Below are 10499 nucleotides of genomic sequence, written 5' to 3'. Positions count from 1 at the left end.
AGGCTGTAGAGGAGAAGGTGGAAGGTGAAACAGAGGCAGGGAGGGCACCGCACAGAGGCCTGGCAGAGAAGACCCAGGAATAAGAACCCCTGTTTATTTCACACTCCACCAGTGTGCAGAGATGAGACTACTTTCCTTTCAGAGCTGCAGCCAGGCTCTCCCACCGTGCGAGCTGAGCCCAGCCACGTGCAGCCTCGTGCTGCTTTCTCCAGTGCTGGGGTTGCCTTTCCCAGGTGCTTTGTGCCCCCCGGGGCTGCCACCCTGGGCTGCCGTAGCCCTGCTGCACAGCCAGGGGCTGGAACCTGGCCGCACCACTGCCTTCTGCGTTAGCACATTTAGCTGCATCCCCAGGGCCCGCCTGGAAACACAGGTTCTCCCACCGGGACAAGGAAGGTGTCGCAGGGCTGTGACATCCAGGCGGCACTTACATGCTGGACAGTTGGAGTGATTTGTAGATGTCCTGGGTTCATCCTTCGTACTTACCGTGCTGAGATATCCCAGGTGCTGCTTTCTCCTTTCACCAGACTCCCTGGGACCTGCTTCTTGGTTTCTTCATCCCTTTGGCTGTTTTTTCTTGTAAACTTGCCTTGGCTGCTCTGCTGCCCCCTCCCCTCTCTTTCTGCTAACCTTTTCATGCCTGCTTGTGCCTGTGGTACAAGACCCCTGCCCCTCTCCCCCTTGTCCTGGCTGCCCTCACTCCAAGTACCAGGCTCTCTCCATTCCCTTGCCTCCTCTCTCCCTCCTTGGCATAAAACCTGGCCTCTCCAGAGCTGTGCCCTGCTCTGTTTTCTTGGCCAGCATCTCCTGCCTCCTTCCCCACTGGCCTCCTCTTCTGTCTCCACCATCATGCTTCATCTGTTGGTGCTCCTCCTCCATGCTTACCTGTGCTGCTCAGCTTCAGCCCATCCCTTCCACCTGCTTCCTTGCTTTTCCCTTCCTGCGACTGCAACCCTGATCCTGACCTGTACCTGCACGCACACGTGCGCACACACACAACTATGCTATTTAATTTTAAAAAAATGTGATTATTTGCAAAAGCTGAAGGCAAGCACTTGGCCTCGGGGCTGGGCACTGCAGTTTCACCAGTGCCACCCAGCTGCGGACAGCCTTCACACCCCCCATCCCCAGCAGCAGCCCCAGTTTGCACCTATTTACAGCCAGCCTGCTCCCCTGACCCCCAGGCACTGCACCCGGGAGGTCAGTCTTTTAGGGGTGACCCTGCACCCCAGCCCCAAGCCACTTGCCCCTGCCCTGCTTGCAGCCCTGTGCCACCTTGCCCCTCACCTGGTCACCTAGAAGCCATCACTAGACAAGATCAGAGAGAAGACAAGCCAGCGTATGCAAGGACGGGAGGGGAATTGAAGAAACATTACCTCCTTTTCACGTTTATTTAATTTTTGTATTTTTTTGTATTTTTTTAAGATCACAGAAGAGCAGAGCATTCATACATGTAAAGAAACAGAAACGAGATAACAGAAGTTAAATACATTGAGAAAAGAAAAAATAAAAAGCTTCTTTTTTTTGTTTTTGTTTCCATCACTGGGTTTTGTTCATTCATTTGTTGGGTTGTTTTGTTTTTTTTGATCGGTTCTTTTACACACACACTTGCGCTTTTAAATTTTTCTTTCACAGAGCTAGTTCCAAAAACAAACCAATGGCAAAAAATAAAATGGCCGTTTTCTTGTTTCGTTAAAGAGAAGTTCAGCTCATGTCTACAGTGCTGGGGAAAAATATATATAAAGATATAGATATATATATATATATTTATATGTATATAACACTGTTAATGAGGAGAGTTCTAACCACCCCACCGTGTATCAAGAAGAAGGGACTGGCCTTCATTCTCAAGGTCTAGAGGATGAAACTTGGCTCCAGCTGGGAAAGTTGAATGATTTGGGGAGGTGACGGTGGCACTGCGCAGGCAGGCTCCTGCTCTTGCCCCCTCCTCCCTTTCCTGGCACATGCGTGTGCTCCCACACGCACAGGCGCAGGCACACGGACACTTTCTCCTGCTTTCCTCGGGAGGTCACCACGGAGCCGTGCGGGCACACAGAGCCATCGCCGGGAGCAAGTGGAGGAGCATGTGTCTGGCTGCATGCGTGGTGGAGAGCGTGGGAAAGGAGAGCGCCTGTATGGTAGCCGTGAGGACTACTCTAGCGTGGGAAAGGAGAGCGCCTGTATGGTAGCCGTGAGGACTACTCTAGCGTGTGTGTAGTACAGGTTGCAGAGGTGTGCGTGTTGCCTGTGCGTGGCTGAAATGGGGAGTAAACGGCATAATTTTGGAGGACAGCCGCACCTGGCATGTGCTCTCCTCACTGGCTGGCTTCTAGGTTGTCTTGCTCCTCATCTCCATCCATGGCCCACACATTACGTACAGAAAGATCCACAGTTCCCAGGGTACAGCCAGAGCCATCACGGTCTCACTCAGCGAGACCCATTGTGGCGTGGTGTGTGTGCCCTAGGGGGCCAGGAGGCAAGTGCCTGATGCACTGGGACCAGGGACGGCAGGTCCTGCCCTACCTGGCAATGGCCTTTCTTGGATGCAGTCTTGGCCCCTTCCCTAGCCGTGCCCTGCTGAGCACACAGCCCTGCCGCCCGTGCTGCAGTCATGCCCTCCTGACTCGCACTGCCCCTTCCTCCTCTGCTGCCTGGCCACCTCTACAAGGCTTGCAGGACAGGCTGAGTCGCTGTGGCACCAGCTAACCTGAGCCTGCAACGAGTGAAGGACCTTTGCTTGGTACCTATCTGGGCTGATTAGGAGAGCTGCTCCTCTTTCCCAAGCCCTGCCTTGGCTGGTCTCCTTGCCTCACACACCCTAAGCCACAGAGATACAGCGGACCGTGCCGATATATCCTTGCCAAGATGACTTCTGCTTTCCTGTTACGGTGAGTGAATCAACAAACAAACACCACACATTGTCCTAATGGGAGCCACCAACCACCAAGAAAAATTGGCAGGGGGGGCTGTAGGAGGCTGCCTGAACATCGTTCTAGCAAGTTACAAGAAGGAAAAGAGAAAGGGGTTTTAATGGTGTGACACAGCTCTTAGTCAGCAGGAGTCATGCAGTTAAAAAAAGAACTCTTCTGGGCATTCCACTGGAAATGAAGCCGCTCTAAGGCTAGTGTTGAGAGGCCAGTCTCCTCGCTGCTGAACCTGGAAGTTCTGTGCATGGATGATGGACAGCACTCATTCTTACCCTTTTCCACTGGCATCACATCTTGGAAATTACTATCCAGTTTCTCCATCACTTCCCTGCCTGAGGTTCTGCTCTTTCCATGGGACAATTTGCTCCCGGCACCCATAACTCAAGAAGTTTTGTGTATTTGAGTCAGAGAAGCAGTAACATTGTGCACCATTAGATGAGAGAGAGAGAGAATACTGCTCACTCCTCTAGCATCTCCTCTGGAGGACTCTCTTGGTTAGCCATCCTCGGTGTCAGTTGCTACATCTCATCAAGCACCATGATGGTTTGGGCTGTGGGTCAGTGTGCATGGAGGAGAAGAAGCAGAGGTGTGAGAGGGGTTGGAAGGAGAAGAGCTGTTTCCCTGTGCCCATAGACTCCCTCATTAGGAAGGGGAGAAGTGGTGAACCATTCAGATAAGTTGAGCTGAAACATTAGCTGGTGGCAGGATTGTGAAGGACTCTAAAGTAGTTCCTCCGACTTCCCAGATCCTCCTACCCAAATGCTCTTGAACCATCAGAACTTGCTGTTGCTCCCCCAAATTCCTTCGAGATGTGCAGCTTCCACTCAGCCTGGAGACCATGTGGCTATTGATGGCAACTTTGTCCATGCTGCGTGCTTGGACTTTCAAAGTGGGGTTGCTCAGACGGGTGGCTTAGGGGCATGGTCTGAATGCACCTGGAGCTAAGAAGAGCTGGTGGGGCTTGAATATACTTTGACCAAAAGTGGAGCAAGCAGCAGTACACAAGAGATCTGCCCAAGCGGTGAACAGTCAGTGGCATGAGAAAGGTGTGCAGACAAAGACTAACTCTCGACACAATGCATGTCACCAATGAAATCTTCATGAATGGCACGTTAACATGCACTCGGTGCTAGCATGGGGCGACACAACTTCACTGGTGAAGAAAGCGGGAAGGGAGGAGGAGGGGACTGCATCACTGAGCAACATACCCGCAAGCTGCGGGGCTGCAAACAAACAAAAATGAACACAACAGCCAAGATACAGGTGTCGGCTGGAGCGTCCCACGTCGCCCTTCCCAGCCGTTCAGAGACAGGCGTCTGCTTCGTTTTCCATCTGACCAGACACATGCCCCAAGCAACATGATACAGTCATGCATGGAGTTCATGTGGCTCAGGGTGGCTGCATTTCCCCTGTCCGGTTCCTCTCGGAAAGACTTGCCTTCACTCCTCCTCTCGGTCATCTGAAAAGGGTTAGAAATCTGCTAGCAAGTATGGGGCCATATATTAAATCTAAGTCTTTGTTCCTCTGCTTGGACATTACCAGACATCTCATGTAACTCTTGTAATATTTACAAACCAGTAGAAGAAATACAATTTTTTTTCTTTTTTTTTTTTTTTCCATTTTGTTCTTTTCTTTTTATAACACTAAATGTTAAATCTCCATCAATCAAACACAATTACACTGACAAGCTCAAGGAACTGGTGTCCCATTCCAAACTCCAGTCTCCCCCAGTCCCCAACCAGCTGAGAGGCAGCAGGAAGGAAGCAAGAGCGCAGCTTTTCAGGAGGGGATGGGCAAGACAGCAACATGAACTGGTGGAGCAGAGGCGAGGAGGAGAAACAGCTTCAGAGAAAAGGGCCTGAGACACGAGAAAACCCTTTGCAGCATCTCTGTCAAAGGGCAGAGGGGAGAAAGAGAATGGGGAAAGCATTTTATCTTGCCTGTGTCGCCTATGCTTGTCTGGGCTCTCCTCTTGACACATGCTTTGAGCGATCCCTGCTTGGGTTCAGGAGAAATGGGGATGTTCACAGCATCCTTTGATGCATGCAGCAGCTTGCAGGATTAGCTTCTCGGAGTAAATCAAGCTCCAGCCTCCCCGTGACACCCCCAGCCCTGCTAGAAACAGACATTGCCAGGAATGGGGCTCCCAGTGCTGCTGCAGATCACAGGCATACTTGGTACTTGTGCCTTTTCTCAGACAGGTCTGCAAACATCTGGCTTTAACCCTGTTTCACAACCACACGATGTAAGCACAGACCTCTCCAGGTCCTGCAGGCAAGACCAGACCCCAGCACTGGTGTTGTGGCTCTTTCCTCTAGCTAATAGGCAGATGGCAAAAAAAAAAAAAAAAAAAAGGGTGTCCTGGTTTTAGTGATATATTTCCCTTTAACCATAAGCCTCTGTGCCTTGACAGCTAAAAAAATATCCCCTCAAAACTCCTTCAAAGCAAAAAAGATGTAAGACAATGAGGTGCTGGGACTTGTGACCACCACCACACCATAGGGCTCTGATGTGTGTGAACCCAATGCCTAGGAGTGACCCCACAGTGACAAAAATGCGTGCAGAGGACAACACATGGGACAGACCTTACCATAGCAACCAGGCTGGCATCAAAGACAAGCCTCAACCTAAAGAAAGTGGTGGGCTTGACCCAGCTTTTAGGAATAACCTGTGACAGCAAGTCACTGCAGGCTGCCCACCTGCTCACAACAAGCCCGCGACAATGAATCCAGGTGTAGGTACAGCCCCGAGAATAAGAAATGCCAGTGATGTGGTGTTTTCCCTCGTGCCAGTGTGCTGGAGAGGGTGCAGCTCTCAACCCTGGTTTCTGGGACCAGCATCAGCTCACGGCTGTATCAGGGGCATGAGGAGCCCTAATGCAGCAGAAAACCTGGAGTTATTACTAAATCACCGAATGACATGACCCTCCCGAGAGGTAGGCGCAAGGGCTGGGGTGTCTGGATGCTCTGGAGCATACAGGGCATTTTTTTCCTGGGCCTCAGCACACTGGTCCCCAAAGGAGCTGCACAAGTCCCATCACCGACCACCCTATCTTGGAACGGGGGAGCCATCCCTGGATGCCTTGGGCAGATTTCAAGCCCCACTTGCCCAGCTCTCCCCTCTTGCACTAAGCCACGAGCACCCCCAGCTATGGCTTTGGGACCTGGAGGAGTGGGGGGAGCATAATTTACCACCATCCAAACGCACAGCAGCTCTATAGCAAGCCTGCCATCTCCCAAACTTCAGCCTCTTGTGTCTCTTAATATTTCCTTGCTCATTCTGGCTGCCTGTGAGGAGCCCTTGACTGACTGCTTAACTGCTGTGTGCCTGCTGCTGCACGAAACTGCTGAGCTCAGCAGAGAGGCAGGCGCCAGTGCCGCAGTGCAAGGTGGAAGCGCCACACTGAGCAGCAGGGAGAGGCCTTGGTGGAGCGTGCCCCAGCCGTGCAAAGATGGCAAGATGTTCATAGACAGCAATCCCCACTTTCCTTCCTGGCAGGGGACCACCCAGTGGGTATCCCCCCCCCCCCCCCCCCCCCCCCCCCCAGGACTACAAGCCCCGTTTCCCCCTTGCCTTTGACAGCGTGCAAGCACAGCTGCCAGGTCTGCTGCTACTGCACCAACTTACAGGGCAAAGAGAAAAGCAAGCTTGCTGGTTCTTGAAAGCTCAGTGGTGCCAAGCACCTGTAGAACACTGTACTGTCATGGGATGGTCACTCGATTTGCGTGGGCCAACTCAAGTTCCTCCCTGCAAATCCCTCACCCTCCAAAAAAAACCCCATGCAGCTACCTGATAAACCCTGTTTTATCTTTCCTGCCATAGATGCTAGGGCTTATGACCAGCCAGAAAACACAGCAGTCTTCTCCCCGCTGCCCCTGCCTGCACACATACACTGCAGCCACTGGAAGGTATGACTGTTGGTGTCCCCTCTCTCATTGCTTTGGCTCTTGCAGCTGTCCTGTTGCTGGTGTGGCAATTCCCAGCCACCACCCAGCATTTTCTTAGCCCTGTTTCTGACAGCTCGTTCTCTCCCTCTCCTTCTCCTCACTCAGGAGCCACTGGAGCATCTCCTGTTGTCACCCTTGCATGTGATTCAGCCATGGGAAGGGTGATGGCAAGTGACAGCCCTCTCCAGCAAGACCAGCACCCTTCAGATGAGAAAAGAGAAGAGTGAGGGGAATTGTGCTGCCTACTTCTTTGCTGCACCACTTTAAGCTCCTTCTTTATAAGCCCAGGATTTTGGACCTGACATTTGTTTTTCTTCTTACATTCACAGGTCCTGGATATAACCCCCAATTCATTTCAAATGTGGAATTTGCAAAGTGAGCTTTGTAGTAACGGTGGTGTACAGTACACACACACGCACACGCACACACACACTCACCCCTACATAGCGTATGTTTCCTTTTATAACAGGGAGGACAGTAAGAACAACAACAAAAAAAGGGTATTGGCTCTATTTTTGCATGACTACCAAAATGGTTAGGAATGACCAGATTGTGGTTTTCACATGGAGGCATTGTTCCTACACACACACTATACCTACAGGAATGGCTGCTTGGTGATGTCCAAGGTGTCATCACTCCCGTCCCACCGGCCCAGCCTCCCCTCCCCTGGAGGAGGGGGTGGCTGCGCTCTGCACTCCGCAGTGCTCCAAGCCAGTCCTGGTTTCTTCTGCTTATTTGGACAAATGCACATGTGTGCACACCCCCATGCGCGTGTGCAAGCACTCATGCGTAGCAGGGGCTGCTATGCTGGTACTTGAAGGCTGAGAGCCAGACAGGTTGCAGGTGGGAGAGAAAAAACAGGCTAAACAAGGGTGCAGACTGACTCTTGCAAGCAAGGTGGCCAGGAGTCAAAAAGCCAGTGAGGACTCCGGAGAGGGGACACCATGGGAACCTGTGTTGCATCTGCCCTTCTCTCCTCACCCCTCTTCTCTGCCTGAGTGATCTCTCAGCATCGTCTCACACTTACAAGGCAGGACATTATCTACAGCAGGATGAGCATATGTACACATGGTCTGTTCCTTTTGCATGCTTAGAGAGAGCAAGAGAAAGACAGAAGAGAGAGAAGACGGAGCGAGAGCCACACATACACGCATGCACGCACGCACACAGGCATACACGGGAGAAAGAGAAAGACACCTGGTCGAATTGAGGGGGGAGAGGAAGAGGATCAAAAAAAAAGAAAATTATGTTTTCAGTAGAGTTGACACAGCTTAGTTCAGGCCAGTGAGTGTGGTTGCATGAAGGAGGGGACAGGATAGAAGGTGTTTAGCAAAGGGCTGGGTGCACAGGAGTGCAGGGTGAAGAGAGGAATGGGTTCTCCACAGGACACCAGTGCGCAGAGAGCTTCAGGTGACTTGCTCTGGTTTGTGGCTTTTTTTTTTTCCTTTTTTTTTTTTTTTTTTTTTTGATTTGTTTTCAAAAGTATGAACTGGCTGAGCATTGGCTCACAAAAATGACCCAGGGCATCCAAAAAGTTAAGTGGCTATAGACACCGAAGCAAAGACCTCTTTCTGCAAAAGAAAGAAAGAGGAGGAAGGAAGGAAGGAAGGTGAGGGAGTATGGAAAAGAGGAAGGAGGAGAGAAAAGAAAAGGGATCTTCTGTTTGATTGGCTTTGTGGTTTTGTTGGATTGTTTATATTGCAGCATCCTCCGGCGACACGATCCTTGCTGGTGCCCCATTCTCTTCCTTGCTTCGTGTTGCCTCCTAGATGGTTGTGACTTGACAGCCGGCTTGTCAGGTTTTGGATTAAATGTTGCTGAGTCGTCTTTGCTGTAATTTTTCCTCTCCCCTCTCTTCGCTCCTGAACACACAAAAGTTGTGAAAGAAACAGTCCTCTCTCTCTCCCCCCCCTCTCTTTTTTCTCTCTCCCCTCTCTTCGCTCTGTCTCCTGTATAACGCATTTTGTTTTGTGTGTTGTTGTTGTCGTGTTGGTTTTTTTTTTTTAATTATTATTATTATTATTATTTTTTTTTTTAATTCTGATTTGTATTAACATTTGCTGAGTAGGCAGAGCAGGGATGCTGCCAGCAGCCACAGTGGGACGGCCAAACTCATGGAACCGTTGTCTACTCTCCCTGTGCCGGGTCCTGCAGGGTGCGAGAAGGGAGAGAAAAGAGGACAAGATTACACAGGGTTGGGCGAGACAAGGAGAACACAGGAACACGGCGCTTTGCTCCCGGGCTGCTCCTGCAGCTGGAGGCCGGGGCTGCCGGGCACAGCCACCTTCCCACTTAGGTGAGCCCCCATCCAGCCCAACCACAAGCTCCTGCCCACCAGCTCCTCAGCATCCTCCCCTCCCGCCCAATGCTCTGATGGCATGTGGCTCTCCCCAAGCAACACCCAGGCTGGAGAAACAGGTCGTGGAGCACGCGGGAAGGCTCACCCACAGCTGCCAACCCCATCCCATCCCTCTCTGTGCCTCTGGCTGGGAGCAGCTGGACACCCAGTGTGGGGGCACGGCTCACACCTTGGCACAGCACACACACGGCCCGGCCACCTGCCTCGCACCTCCCTGTTCCGCCACCTTCCCGGCGGTGGCCCTGGGATGCCAGGGCTCAGCTCGTTGTAATTCTGCGCAGTGACCAGTGCCTGTCTGCAGCCAGACACCAGCTCTGCGGGGGCTGATTCATCACAGCAGTCCGATCAATAAAACATGGGCTCAACCGGTGGACGCCTCCCCTCCCAGGGGCTGTGCCGCAATTACTTGTTTCTTAATCGGGGTGAAGGAAGGCTTCGCTGTTGTGTTTATGGCCCTGTGGCACAACACCTACAGGGTGCGGGTGCCGGGGGTGCCAGGGAGGCTGACTTTTTTCGTATGGGTGGGAAATGAACTTGCATGCGTGTGCGCGCATGCACGGGGGTCTGTCAGAGGAGGCAGGGAGCAGCGCTCTGCCGCAGCAACAAATAATGCAGCCTCGCTCCAGGAATATTAAGTGCTAACACTCCTGACATCTTCTCATTCATCCTCTCATTTATGGGCTCCCGTTTCTGGATGGCTTTAAAGGCAGCGATGCTGTTTTAAATTCACCCTGCAATACCAAGCCTTGGCAGCCTTTTCTTTGCAATGGGGCAGGGTGGTGTACGTGGCTATGGTTTTGTAAATGCATGCTCATCACAGAATCATGTATATGTACACATGCATGTATGTTACACATGTATGCATAGGTACATGCATATGTATGCATAGGTACATGTTTATGTATATGCAGCGTTCTACGCAGAAGGGGTGCAGGAAGATGCTGTGGACCTGGAGGTAAGTCTGTATGTTGGCACTGATCCTGCCACAGAAGAAAGAAGACATGCTTCCCACCAAGAAGAGCTATTTCTAATGACAGGGAGAGCCAAAAAACCCAAAAGGAGAGTCTGTTCAGGAGAGCCCCATAGTGCAATTACTCCCTCTCACAACCTGCAGTTTACCAGGTGAAGAGCCTCTCTGCCGAGTGAAGCACAGGTGCCACAAGCTTGCTCAGCAGCGCAGTCACTACTAAATCTAGCTGGTGACTATAAGGCAGCAAATCTAAGAAGAGTGTCCTCAGAGCCCCTGAAATCCTGTAGCACTTTCATTTG

At 51.6% G+C, this 10499-nt stretch overlaps 1 protein-coding gene across 6 annotated transcripts in view; it reads right to left on the bottom strand.

Annotated features, from left to right (window-relative positions):
- Positions 1–7366: 7366 nt before the first annotated feature.
- The window catches only part of LSAMP (limbic system associated membrane protein), a 1038741-nt gene continuing 1035608 nt past the window's right edge, over positions 7367–10499 (bottom strand). For all 6 annotated transcript variants that reach the window (XM_080393375.1, XM_080393373.1, XM_080393376.1 and 3 more), the window contains one exon: positions 7367–9019. In XM_080393375.1, coding sequence (XP_080249501.1) covers positions 8922–9019 — 98 coding nt within the window. In that variant the 3' untranslated portion in view covers positions 7367–8921. The remainder of the gene's footprint in view (positions 9020–10499) is intronic.

Source organism: Falco punctatus (genome assembly GCF_963210335.1).
Source record: "Falco punctatus genome assembly, chromosome: 6".
Classification (NCBI taxonomy): Eukaryota; Metazoa; Chordata; class Aves; order Falconiformes; family Falconidae; genus Falco; species Falco punctatus.
This window is presented reverse-complemented; position numbering and strand designations above follow the sequence as displayed.